Raw genomic sequence first — 14,155 nt, forward strand, 5'->3', positions numbered from 1 at the left:
CTTTCCCATTCTGCTCTTCTCCAGCAGAAGCCAACCATTGCTCGGTGTTAAAAGTGACAGATTATCATGAGGCACGAAGAATGTCAGGGGGAGTCTTGAGGGGAAGGAGATAGTGACTACCTTCTGAGTCAGACTTCGCTTCTGTCCAGCTGTCTTTCTTTCTATTAGCCATTCACCTACCTGTCTAACAAACATCTTTCATGCAACTGAGCTGGCAGCCCGGGATTCCGCGGAGTTACGTGTTACCACAATGTTGTCAACACTTCTCTCAGGTTCTGGAATTTGTGCTGAAACCAAAGCTGCTCTTGAGGGCTGGAGTGCAGATCCTATCTGGCCCCGTGGTTTGGCACAGGGTGGCTTAACTCAGACCTGCAAGCTGAAACACTAAGGGAAACTGAGCCCCAGAAAACCACACTGAGAGTGTCAGAATGCTTGTGGGGGTTGGAAAAACCCAACCCAGCCTAGTTATGGGCTTCTTCCATCCAATCTGACAAAGTCATGTAGACACAGGGCGGGTGCCTCAGCACCCACTGAGGATGTAGACAGACCACGGCCACACGGACCGGGCTTTGTGATCCAGCAAAAGGGATGTCTTCTTCTTCTTCTCCAGAAGAGCCCTGCCAAGTTTAGGAAACAGGCAGGCTTTTCATCCCGGCTCCTCCTAGGTCTCCATGTCTAGACGTTTGCTTGGTGACACCATGGTAACGATGATGCCACAATGGAACATTCTTCCCAAGGTGGCAGAAGGAATCCCTCTGTTGAGCTCTGCTGTGTAAGGTCAGAGTGAGTTCATTTCTCCTTAGGCAGTAGCAGTTCACAGAAGACTCTGAGAGCCATCCAGACAACAAGAAACATCAGTGTCATGAGTGGAACACGGTGACTGAGAACGGCCACTGGGCATTGTTTGAGGCAAGGGTGGGCCCGGTGGTATGGTGGATGGTGAGACACGTGTGGGCTTTGAACTCAGACGCTAGTTCAAATTCCAGCTCCACCACTTGGCAGTTGTGTGACCTTGGACAGGCTTCTCAGTGTCGGAATGTCAGTTTCTGGATCTGTAAAATGGGGACAGTGATACTGTCTACCTCACAGCGTTATTATACACATTAGCTGAGCTAAATGTTGGGCAGTTGCTATGTAGAATTACAAGCTGTCAGTGGTTAGAAGAAATCCCAGCATTAGTGGAGCCCTCCGAGTGCAGGAGGACAGGCAAACCGGGAATGGGCTTGCACTTAACCCTGCTTTTTCTTTCAGCAGCATTTTATGGCTACAGAGTTAAGAAAAGGGTCGAGTTCCATGAGTCAAGAAACAACTCTTTTCTGAGCCCCAACTCTCTGGGAAGCCCGGGGACCCTGGCTGGGTCGAGGAGAAAACTAACAAGCAAGGGCTGCCTCCCCTCCGTGGGCCACCCTTCCAATCCCAAGACTATCAGCGCTGGGCAGCTGGGCCCGGAGCTCTTCACTGCACGGAACCAAGCAATTGGGACGTGACAGGTCTGGTTTCCCACATCTTGGAAGCTTTGTCAGTGGAAAGGAAAGAGGCAGGGCATCTGACGCTGGGGGTCGGGGGTGGAGGGGAAATCGCCGCTTTGGGGAGGAGAGGAAAAGCCTGTGCCTTTGGATGTTGTGTTTTCACAGCTGCCCATGGTGTCCGCTGCAGTTCGCTTTGGGGATGGCAGAGATGCGAGGGATGCTCCTAGTTCTGCTGTACGTCTCACACTCTTCCGCCAGTGAGTACACGCCTCGCTGTGGGGACTCGAGCTGCTCGTGTCACAGGGCAGGGGGAATGGGCCAGGGAAAGGCCCGGGATGCCCAGAGAGGGACCCAGGGGGAAGCTGACTCACCGGGCTCTGCTTGGATATCAGGCATGGGGGTTGGGAATCAGGCAAAGAAAGGGAACTGGGGTGTGGATATAGGCAACTGGCTTCCCCAGTCTGATGTCAGAGCTGATCCTCCGGCGAGACTGCCATTAGGAAAGTAAGCCTCGGGCTACCGAAAGGCCGGTTCAGAAAGCCCACCCTGCTCTTCCTGGGGCTCATCCCCCAGGCACCATGAGGTAGGGATGTCCTTCCCCCTGCTGGGGTGGGGCCCTGTGGGCAGCTGGTACCCTTGGGAACCACGCCCTCCCTGTGTTTCTACTTCGGTAATATTGTCCCAGTGAAACCTTTTCTCTCTAATCCGAAAGAGTGTATTGCCGAACAGACCCTCAATTGCAGGGCTGGACTCAGGAGCAAGGACGTACCTGGGAGCCTACTGGGGCCTCAGTCTTTCCTTTGACCTCCTGGTTGTCCAGGACTGAGATTCCAGCTAGAAAGGGGCAGGTGGCAAGAGGGGGCACCTGACTCAAGCAAGCTCTGTGGCTCTGGCTGCCACCAGCTGGCTCTGTCCTAACTTCCTGGAGTTCTATGAGAGACATGACAGAGCATCCACTCTCCTCCACCCTACCCCCCACACACCCCAACATCAAGGGTGAACCCCCTACCTTCCTAGCCTACTCCATTTCCTTTCAGCCCCCAAAAGACCACGGGATGCCCACAAAACAGAAAGGGCCTCTCCTCCCTCTTAAAAAGCCTCAGGCAAGTGACCCAGGGCAAACATTTCATTTCTGGGTCAGATTTCCTCATTATATCCAAGGGTTTTATAATGTCAAATAAACTAGCCAACTAGAGCTTTCAGAGAGCAATAGTCATCACCCATCTGTTCTTGTTGGGCTGCGTGAGAGTCATAACCTTGTTCACTAGAGACTACCAGTGTCCCATGAATTGAATAACACCGAAAACATAGCCACCAATGATCTGACCCATAGCTGGCTAGTGGTGCCCACCGTGTCACACCTCTCACCCAGGGCCACCAATTTAGAAACAAGTACCAAGTACTTGTGGTCTGGGATTCATAAATAGCAACCAGAGTAGTGGTTTACATTAAAAAAAAAAAAAAAAAAAAAAAGGAATCATCCCTTTTTGGGATGCCTTGGGTTTAGCATTATCAGTCATGAGGATAGAATTTGCAAAGCACCTTCCCATATCGTCTCCTCGTGTGATCTTTGCAACTCCAAGAGATGTGTCACCACACATTTCAAAAGAGGAAACTGAGGCCCAGAAAGGTGAAGTGGCTTGTCCCAGGTCTCACGGCATAGGGGCCAACTGTACCTCGGACTCTGCCTCCAGGGCCCTCCCAAAACACTCGTGGCTCTCAACCCTGAATAGGCATTAGAAACTACCTGGGGAGGCTGTATGAAATACCAGTGCACCAGCCCATCCCCAGGGGCCTGGGAAGTGCTGGGCAGCGCAGGACTGCAACATGCAGCTGAGCTGAGAATCCTTGCAGTCTACTCTGTGTACCGAGGATGAGACAGATACCTCTAGGTCCAGTAAGGAGGCTGGGCTTGGGGACGCTTGGGACAGGAAGAGTGGCATGGGAGGTAGGACACAGGGCGGGGAGGGAGTCAGCAGTCCACAAGAGCAAAACACCCCACGTGTACGCCATCCCATAACGGTGCCTGGGAAGTAGGAGGCTTGGCTCACCCAGTCTGGGGCTTTGTGCTTCAAGGGTCCTTCCTGCTCTGTCACAGCTACACTCTCCATGATTCTATGTATATGGACTTCTTTTTTAAAACAGAGCAATACGGGGACGCCTGGGTGGCTCAGTTGGTTAAGCAGCTGCCTTTGGCTCAGGTCATGATCCCAGCGTCCTGGGATCGAGTCCCACATCGGGCTCCTTGCTCCGCAGGGAGCCTGCTTCTCCCTCTGACTCTGCCTGCCACTCTGTCTGCCTGTGCTCGCTCTCGCTCTCTCTCTCTCTGACAAATAAATAAATAAAAAATCTTAAAAAAAAAAAAATACAGAGCAATACGGCATCTTGGGTGAAACCAGGCCTGGCAGGAGGAGAATATTATTTAAAACTTTAGGCAACATTTAACTCTCATTTGAAACAGAATCCAGACTCCCCAAGAGACTGCCCAGTGGGAGGCAACTCATTTGAGGGCTTGAGAAGGCAAAGGCCAAGCTTGCCTGAATAGGCCAGGTACAGTCTCCATCTAGTGGGACCCTTTCGCCCCTTGATGACAAGACTTCAGGAAGTGCTTGATATGGCAAAATGCTCTTATTCATTCACCAGATGATTTACTGAGCACTTACTGTGGGCCAGGTGGGTCAGGTGTATCCCTTTAGGGATACACCGGCAAGTAAAACAGACATGGGGGAACCACTCATGCCAACTGCTGAGGTAGGGAACAGCAAGGACAAATCTGAGGATATGAAATGTTGGCTGGAACAGGGACGGTGAGGGGTTGAAGGTGTTTGGAGTATGATTCTGGCCCTGTAGCCTATCGGCTGTGTAACTTGGACAGTGCTTACCAGCTCTAGAACCTGATGCTCTCCCCCGCAAATGGAGAATGAGAAAGTCCATCTTCATTCTGCTGGAGGAATTATATGAAGTAGTATATATCAGCAGTGTTCAAACATTTTGGTCTTGGGACCCCTTTATATTCTTAAAAATTATTGAGGACCTCCCCCCCAAATTTTGGTTATGATGCTGTATATTCCCATCTTTACCATATTAGAAATTAAAAGCTGGGAAAATTGTAAAACAGAAGAACACACAGGTTCACATGTGCTATTAGCCATCAGAGTGATGACATCATGTAGCCTCTGGAAAATTCCCCTGTACACTAGTGATAAAATGAGGGCGAAAAAAACAAATACTGTCTTAGTGTTCTTATGAAAACATTTAAATCATAAAGACCCTGGAAAGGGTCTTGGGTCCCAGAGGTCCCAGACCATGTTGAGAACCACTGATGTATGTAAAAGCTTTCAGATACTGTCTCAAGTGTGCTGCTAAGGGCCCAATGGATGAGAGAGATCATCGGTAGCCTAAGGTTATTTCTAGACTCAAAGATGTCATCAAGCATCTTTTATGGAGAAGAAGACCCACTAGGAAAAGAAACAAGGGGGCAGTGGCAGAGTTAGTGGTGACGGAGATGGAGAGCCAGGAGTGCAGAACCAGCAGGAGAGGGGGTCCTGAGGTCAGATGCAGTGATGGTGTCCACAGGCCACCGACTCCTTGCCCTAACAGTAAGGTCCCCACACACCTTCCCCACAGGTTGTGGCATCCAGAAAGCCAGCGTTATAGAAACTTCCGAGGAGGGTTTGGTCAACGACAAGGAATTCCCGTGGGTGGTGTCGCTGCAGGATTCCCAGTACACCCACCTGGCTTTTGGCAGCATCCTTAGTGAGTTCTGGATCATCAGCATCGCATCCATCTTGCAGAACAGGCCAGTACCCCTGCCTTTGGGACTTACACAGCCCCCCGGGGGTGGGGGTGGAGGGATCTTTTTCTGTTCAGCTTAGGGAAGCCTGGAGGTGGATTCCTGGTAACAGGACAACAGGGCTTCTTACTGTCTCAGCACTTGCTCGCCAGGACTCTCAGGTTCCTAAAATCACCAGCTGTCAAAGTCATGCTGTCCAATGTGTTGGCTGCCATGGGGACTGCAAGGTGAAATGAAATCCTTCCAGCCTCCAAAGGAAGGATATCCATCCCCATGTTACCACAATCTCAGGCACTGACTCCTGATACTAGAGGTCCTGACTCTAGTCTTGTTAAATGAATTGCTAGGAGCCCGCACCTAAAAATCTTAACCTCAAGCCTTAACAACATGTCTGCCTCAAACATATGTACACAGAGAAAAGACTTGAAGGAAATGAGCGAACGTTTTAGGAGCACTTATCTCCTAAATGCTGAGAATGCACATGATTTCCATTTTATCTTTGAACTTCTCAATTCCTCAAATTCTGTACAGTAAATATGCATTCTTGTAAACCAGGAAAAAGAAACCTCAAACAGTATTAAGGGAATAATTTTTTTGTAAAACATCTTACTTTTTGACCCCATGATTTCACTTTTGGGAATCAACATTAAGGAAGTAACTTCAGCCACTGGAAAAATTTTATGCACAAAGTTCATAGGATAGTTTGCTACACATAAAACACTGCAAATGTAATGTCCAATTATCATGGATAAATAAATTATAGTTACTCTTTCATAGATATAGCATATAACAAACAGTATATAAATAATATATAATTACATATCTATCTCTCTTTATACTATTTATATTCCTTATAGGTGTATATAAATGTATATATACATACAAAGTATGGGGAGAGAGATTATAATTACTATAATTGGCTAAATAAGTAATAGTGTAAACTCTTAATGAAATATTGTATAGCTGCTGAATTTTTCACACCTATGATTTATATTATTTGAAAACACTTGCCTTTTTTTAAAAATACATGCATTCAAATGAAAATACATATATATAGTATAATGTTCAGGAGGAACCAAAGGGTATACAAGGAAAAGCAGCTCCTTCTTTCCTCTGGCCTTCAGAGACTAACTCCTTTCCTTAAGCCATAGCCTATCATCAGTTTCTTGAATACTCTTCCTTAATTAATGTATTTATGGTTCTCTATATATCCATAGGTCTATCTGTATTGATTCTTACATCCATTGACAGAAAAAGAATTTTCCTTCCCCCTGTATTAATCTGCTAGAACTGCCATAAGAAAATGCCACAGACAGGGTGGCTTAGACAAGAGAAATTTCTCTCTCACCATTTTGGAGGCTGAAGTCCAAGATCAAATCCAAGATCAGCAGGACTGGTTCCTCTTGAAGATTCTCTTAGGCTTGCAGACCACTGCCTTCTCACTGTGTCCTCACATGGCCTTTCCTCAATGCGAGTACTCCTGGTGTCTCTGTTCCCTCTTACAAGGACACCAGTCCTATCAGATTAGGGCCCCATACTTAGGAGCCCACTTGATCTTAATTACCTCCTTAAAGGCCCTCTGTCCAAATACAGTCACCTTTGGGGCTAGGACTTCACCTACAAATTTGGCAGGACACAGTCCAGTCTATAACAACCTCCATACAGTTGGTAGCACACCAACACAGTGTTACACTCATAATCCTTTTCATTCTACCGGGAATGTGGAGCCAACTTTTCTTACCATTACATAGAAAGCACCCACATTTATCAGCTGCGCAATATTCCAAGATGGATCTACTATAATTGCATAGTCCTCTATGAATGGAAATTGGGGTTGCCTCCGATCTTTTACTGGTACAAAAATGCTGCAGTAGATATACTTGTACATATGTTATTCCACACACATGCAATGTCCTGTAGCATAAATAACCCAGGAGTGGAAAGACTCAGCCAAACAGTAGTAGCCATTGCAAACTAGCCTTCCAGAAAGGTTCTGCTTTCCGTGTTGTGTTTTCATTAGTGCTGTTTCCTATCTGGTCTGTTTCAGTTTTGATTTCTCTTTGCCTTAGAGTTTTATTAAAGACAGAGTTTTTAAATACCCAGGTTGTGGGGTGTTTTCTCTATTTTGTTTTCTGACATTATTGAATTTTGAGTTATACTTCATGGTGAACTGAACTATTTAGGAATTTGTTGGAGTTGTCCTTGTGGTCTACTATATGTGATCCATGTGAATATTTCCTACAGTTAAAATTCAAATTTCATTCTGTCTTTGGTGTACAATTTAATATATAAAACCAGGGGAGAAGCTTCAGGCTTTTTCTGTTTCCTGAGTGTTCCCTTTGTGAACATTATGTCATGGGCTGCAGATGTTTATGACTATGACATCTTCACTGTAGACTGCAGATTGAATTCTTTCTCATCATTAAGAGCCTCTCTTTGTCTTACTTTGTGCTCTTCTGCTCTGAATTGACGGTCAGAATGAAACTCCTGCTTCTTGCTTTATTTTAGGTTATGTTTTCTGCTTTTGTTGCTTCTTTTCTTTTCACACTATTGCCTTTGTTCTGTTTTGTATGTCTCTTCTGACAAATTTGGGAAGTTTGAGTTTTTGTCTTGGTGTTCATTTTAGAGTTATAATTTCATGGAAGATGACTATATCCTCAGTTTCTTTCTGGACTGTCCTCTTAGACTCTGCTATAGTTCCTTGGGTGATTCCCAAGAGGAGAAAGGGAAAACACCCAGAATGAATTCCATCATTATTAAAATCGGAATTTCTCTGAAGAGTATTTACAGAGTATATAATATGAAAAGATAAGATGTTTATGTTAACATGTTAAGTGCTAAAATCGAGTCAAGTTTACATCTTGGCCGTAACAATGACCACGTAGAAAAACAAAAAATAAAACCATGGGAAAAGCATGAAAAAAAGATAATCAGCCACAACTTAATGATTATTTTTGGGTGGTAGGACAAATGATGTTCGGATGGAGGATTCCCAAGATGCAATGGGCTCACAAGGGAGGACACAAGCCTCCCTTCTGAACAAGGATTCAGAAAAGATTTCCTAGGGACTGGGGCCAAAGGGGCCAGTAAAAATTAGCCCAGGAAAAATGAGTTGAATGAGTATTCCAAGCAAAACAAAAACAAAAACCCAGTAAATAGGAAAACAGGGAAGGGTGACTCTTTCATCATGCCTTGGCTTCTCAAGTTTCCCTTGCTCTCTCTCTAGGAAGAACGTCATCGTTATAGTTGGTATAGCTAAGATGGATGCCAAAGTGATTTCTCATGAAGAGTATCCAGTCAACACCATCATCATCCATGAGGATTTTGATAATGAAACCATGACGAATAACATAGCCCTCCTGAAGACAGACACGGCAATAGAGTTCAGCAGCCTGGTCCAGCCCATCTGCTTCCTCGGCAGAAAGCTGCATGTGTCCCCAGTCTTGCGGAATTGCTGGGTGGCAGGATGGAATCCCACGTCCGCAGTTAATGCCTTCCTTCTCCTAGAGGAGGCTGTGTGTGTGCTAGCGGTGGGGGTGACTTGGATGAACCATTCTGGGGCTTATCTGAATAATTCAGGCTGCTCAAGATTCTGGAGTTGGGCTGGAACCCTCATGTAATCAGTCAAGATTTGCAATGCTTGCCTTATCTGTGACCGTTCTTGCATTTGGTCCTTTTTCTTCTAGTCCTACACCAAAATTAGAAGTACATAGGCAGGGAACGACCTGAAGTGAGTGCCAAGTTAGGGAGGGGTTAGGGAATCTTATTCCCTGAACTGATTATCCTCTTGGGTAAGCCATCTTTGTTTCTGTGGGACATGAACAAGGAAATGTATTCTCTGTGGATGTGGAAGAAGGGTGGAATATGTACATTTTCAGATTCAAGTTCAAAGCAAAGGTAGTTTTCAGAAAAACTCAGACACATGTTCTGATTTCTATAAGGAAAAGGAGTTTATCAGAACATTTTCTACTCATTCCCCTCTGGATATGTGAGTTGTAGTTTATTTGACATAGGCAAATGTCTTCTTGTTAATAATTCCTGGCTCTCTGTTGCATGGTCCAGACAGGAAATCACATGACGATGAGTATCCTGAGGAAAATCTCCGTGAAAGACATCGACCTGTGTCCTTTACACAGAATCAAGAAAACAGGATGTGGCAATCACGTAGAGCAGGAAACTGATGCTGTCTGCTTGGTAAGAACATGACGGAGTAAAAGCTAAAGTCTGAGATTAAGCAGTGGTCATTTCAAGGAAGCCTTGGGCCTCTCCCTTGTTGCATGGTGAACTCCATGGGAACTGGCAGGGTCTGGCACTGGGGATTCCTAACTGTCTCCCAGCGCTTGGCAGACAGCAAATGCTCCATAAAAATCTACTGAATGGCCTAAACAGGCACCATTTTCAGTGTGACATGATTAAGCATGTCTAAGTCATAGACGTTTTCTCACTGGCTGGAAGTTTGGAAGTGTGAGCTCAAACCATGATATACTTGCAGCGTGTCCACAGGGTGGGGTCCTCGTCTCCAGCTTCTATGGAGCCTAGACTCTGATGCTAGGGGCTCATCAGTTATCGAAGTTTTTTTCTGTAAGAAGCCCTGCCCTCCATCTGCATGCAGGCTGTATAGATGTGCTTCTGCTGCCTCAGCAAAATGGCCGAAATGCACAAGCCCTTGGCCCAGGCTCCCTCACGTCCACACCCAGAGAAGGTGCAGTTTACAGAGGTCACACAGTTAAAAAACGTTAGGGTAAGGATGAAAACAGAAGTCCACCAGATTTCCAGGTGCTTTTTCTCCTCTGTAAGTGCTGATCATCCACTCAGGATTCCCTGGTGGGGAAATTTATTTTCCAGATGATCTAGGGAAAGTATTTTAGAGAAAGAGGGGAAAATACCTATATGCAGACAATTTTTTCTAAAAGTAATTTTATTGCGAATGTTTGAAGGACTGTGTTTCATTAGGCAGTAAGTTTGACCTTCCAAAGTTGGTTCAACATTTATTGAGGGCCTACTGTTTTAAAGATTTTTTTTTTTTTTTTTTTAAAGATTTTATTTATTTATTTGACAGAGAGAGATCACAAGTAGACAGAGAGGCAGGCAGAGAGAGAAAGAGAGGAGGAAGCAGGCCCCCTGCTGAGCAGAGAGCCCGATGCGGGGCTCGATCCCAGGACCCTGAGATCATGACCTGAGCCGAAGGCAGCGGCTTAATCCACTGAGCCACCCAGTCGCCCCAAAGATTTTATTTACTTATTTATTTTAGGGAGAGAGTGAGTAAGAGAAAGAGAATACAAGCCAAGGGTGGGGGAGGGGCAGAGGGAGAAGAAGACTCCCCACTGAGCAGGGAGCCTGACTCAGGGATGGATCCCAAGACTCTGTCTGTGATCTTAACACTTAACACTTAACCCACTGAGCCACTGTGGTGCCCCGAGTGCCTACTTTGTACTGGACTCTCTACCAGGTGGAAGACTAACAACTTTTTAAAGTAGATAATGTGTTACCATACAGTAGAAAATATAGCTATTTATCAAAATCCTGCTATCAGCCATTCCATCAATCCAGCACCTTATTTCCTTAAATCTAAGATCCTAAGTTGTAGAATACACCATTTTTTCTATGGAACATCAAGTGAGAAAATGCTGCCAGTTGAACTCTGATATCAACCAATTAAGAGACACATTTCATTCCAAAGATGCTAATTTTTCAAGAGCATCTTAGATTCAATGGAATATGGTAAGCTGCTCATACTCTAAATGATTACCTCTTTAAATCTATCTGCAAATAGATTGGTTTTTACCTGTTGGTTTTTAACTGGAGCACACCTGCAGTCAGTCCTTTGCTTTTGAACTGTGCTTGCAAATTGGCTCAGACAAACAGTGACTTGTCTACCTAGGATCCTTTCCTCTCAGAAACGTGTTCTAGCGTCCAGAGATCCTCAAAGTCATTCAAATATGTAGATGACGGTACAATAAATCACCTAAATCCAGTATCTGCCTAATGGGTGTCCAGAAACCCCGCCCAAAGTGGAATCACTCAGAATTCGCCGCCCCCCGTTTCCCCACAACCGTTAGGGCTTTTGTTCACTGTCAAGGTTGAGGATCACGCAAGGAAAGAGCCCCTCTAAGCCAGGGCGGCTCCCCTGGGAGATGCGGTGGGACTGCTCCAGAGGAGCCCCTGTCCTACTTCTCTCAGCTGCTTGGGCTACAGAAGTCCGGTTCCATAGATTATGAGGAGGAGAAAAAGCGGTGTATTCCACCCCCACAAGACACGGCAACTTGCAAAACCATGCCACAGCCAGGAAAGTCTACCCCACACTCATTCATCAAACCATTTGTCCTAAATTGTGTTGTTGTTCTTCCTCAAGCTATGAAACCACAGTTTAAGTAAACTGGGGGTGGGACTGGTGACAGGAGGGGAGACCACGCTATGCTTGGCCCGAGAGCCTCTGTGCCCCAGGTAGACATGAGCAGGTGCAGACAGGAGCCAACTCGACAGTACTACCACTGCCAGCCAGAACTCGGGATGAAATCTCTGCCCTCTGCTCCCTGGCAGCACGGGACAGGAAGAACAACATGTGCTTGCCCTGTCCTCCTACAGAGGCAGCCATGCAGATCAAAGGGGCTGGCTAGCCTTTGAATGACAACCCCTCTTGGGCCAAGATGGACCACCGAGCTGGAATGGGGGTCAGGTATTCCCTGAAGGGGAACCTCGGGGTGGGGCAGGTAAGGTAAATGATACCTAGAAGTTGTCTTGTTGCTATTCCCATATTTCTCAGCTTTTCACAGAGAAGTGATGGCCTTTTCTAGACACCAGGATAATGACAGCTGATTCTTTACTGAGCGCAGACTGTATGCCAGGCATGGTGTTAGGAGTTCTGCCCCTGGTACAAACACTTTAACTCAGAGACCAGTAGGTGACTCACTGGGGTCGTCATGTATGTAAGGGAAGAGTGCCAAGCTCCCACATGCTCCCTTGAAGGGAGATAAGGTCTGTGTGGCGGAGCACTTCATTTGGGAGCATGGGCAGGGCTGAAGAGCAGGGGCGTGGGCAGACAGCTGCCCTGGGTGGACAGGCTGTGAACCTCCCTGGCCAGTGCTCCTGGGGGTGTGTGACTCTGACCTCAGCAGGAGTGTGGGATGGAGGGAGCAGCTTAAATGAAGGACAGAAACAAAGCAGAGAGGAGAAGGAAAAATGTAAGCATTCTAGCCAGAAAAGGGGAGGGGGAGGAGTCAACATTTGAGGAATGAGAAACTAAAAGACAGGGAGGATTTAGTCAAAGGGGCATGAAAATGAAATGGGAACCAGAAAGCTAGAGCCAAACTGCAGAAGCCTACAAATAATTTGCATAATAAAAGAAAAAGTCATTGTGTTGGAATTTGTGGTAGTGGCTGCCTAGTTTGGAATTGGTAGCCTATAATTTACCCCATCTCCAGTGAGTACTAGCGTAAAGCATTTCTAGAACAAATAGTAAATTGCAGAAGGATATATATTTTTTTTAAATAAGTTTTTCTAAGACCTGAAGCCTTCTGTCTTTTGTCACAGGGGGACCCAGGAAACCCAATGATGTGCCAGCTCCAGAAACTGAACATGTGGGTGCTGACAGGAATCTTGTCCCACGGTGGTGAGAAATGCCCCGGCCTATTTCTGTACATCAAGGTGGAAGACTATAGCGACTGGATTATGTCCAAGACTAAGAAAACCAGCCGTCCCCTCTCTTCCTTCCACCACTGGGAGGAATCATTTCCTTTCCCCAGCTACTCATCCCATGTCATCATGACGCCGAAAAAACACTCCGGGCTGGGCCAGGGTGAATGGTCCCAAACATACATGCAAGGACATATAAAGGTCACCTCTCACACATTGCCAACATTGCCAACTTTGCCAACATTTCCAGCATTGCCAACAAACAGCTCTAGAAAGAGTCTAGTCATGGGGGAGAAAGGGTTAGGGGAATTAGGCAGGTCTTCTGTTATGGCCGCACAACCCATGTACTATGACTATTACGGGGAGGCTGGGGACAGCGGTGAGTCTACTTCAGGTCAGAACAGGTTACATTGGCCCCAAGAAATTATCTTGTTTTTCTCTGTGCTGGTTTTCTTTTGCAACGGTATCTAGTCTAGGAGCTAACCCTCCCAAGTGAAGAGTAAGCTCGGGATGCTGAGTGCCCGGCAGCCACCACGCCGTTTTGGTGTCTGTCTTTTTGAGTTGGCACACCCAGGCTGCCACGGACAGGCCCACGGCGCATTCTGGGCTGGCTGGCTCCTCTGCCCCACTCCCGCATGCGGGATGGTCACTTTCCTTTGTGCTTGTGAACTAAATGTGGGCTAACAAGTGTCAAACCATTAGAGTGCCCTGTGGTTCTTTCAGTGTTAACGGCTCCAGAGTCGGGGATACCACGCAGCATAGGGAACAGTGAGAGGACCCCTTGACTGGAAAGGAACTGATGACTTTAATGGATCCCGCTGGTCTGCAGCCGTGGCCTCCCTCAGGCTATTTCTCAGGGGGGCAAATTGCCTGCAACTGCTCATTGGTGGTTTTCATTTTATTCCACACCTTGCGGTAGCCTTTTAAGGACATCTGCAAAAAGGAAAAAGGGGGTGGGGTGGGGAGAAGGTCATTTGGGGAAAAGCAATTGTGATTTTTCCAGAACACAACCCGCATCTAGCCCTGCAAGGCTGCAGGGGGTATGTGTGGGCAATTCGAGGCTGCAAGACTCTTCCAAGAGTTTGTTTCTGTCGGTGAAGGAAGAGGCTGCAGGTTCCTGTGGGGCTGATTCTGGACTCCAAATCTGATGGGCCCAAGCTTGGATACTAATTCACTCCCTGCCACCAAGTGGCCATGGCAAGGGCAAGAGAAAGTCCTGGGAGAAAAGGAGCCTGGGTCTAGACAGGAAAAACCAGGCTTC

General features: G+C 46.6%; 2 protein-coding genes across 2 annotated transcripts in view; one reads left to right on the plus strand and one right to left on the minus strand.

The window, feature by feature from the left end:
* Window positions 1-1,637: 1,637 nt before the first annotated feature.
* PRSS54 (serine protease 54) lies at window positions 1,638-13,365 on the plus strand. The gene is given in 6 exon segments (XM_059152662.1): window positions 1,638-1,676; window positions 1,678-1,726; window positions 5,097-5,272; window positions 8,493-8,747; window positions 9,325-9,456; window positions 12,793-13,365. Coding segments are annotated over 6 exon segments (1,221 nt in total). The 5' UTR covers window positions 1,638-1,640.
* Window positions 10,486-14,155, minus strand: part of CCDC113 (coiled-coil domain containing 113) — a 29,813-nt gene continuing 26,143 nt past the window's right edge. Inside the window, exon 9 of the mRNA XM_059152661.1 lies at window positions 10,486-13,827. Coding sequence (XP_059008644.1) covers window positions 13,741-13,827 — 87 coding nt within the window. The 3' untranslated portion in view covers window positions 10,486-13,740. The remainder of the gene's footprint in view (window positions 13,828-14,155) is intronic.

This window comes from Mustela lutreola, chromosome 16 (genome assembly GCF_030435805.1).
Source record: "Mustela lutreola isolate mMusLut2 chromosome 16, mMusLut2.pri, whole genome shotgun sequence".
NCBI classification, from domain to species: domain Eukaryota; kingdom Metazoa; phylum Chordata; class Mammalia; order Carnivora; family Mustelidae; genus Mustela; species Mustela lutreola.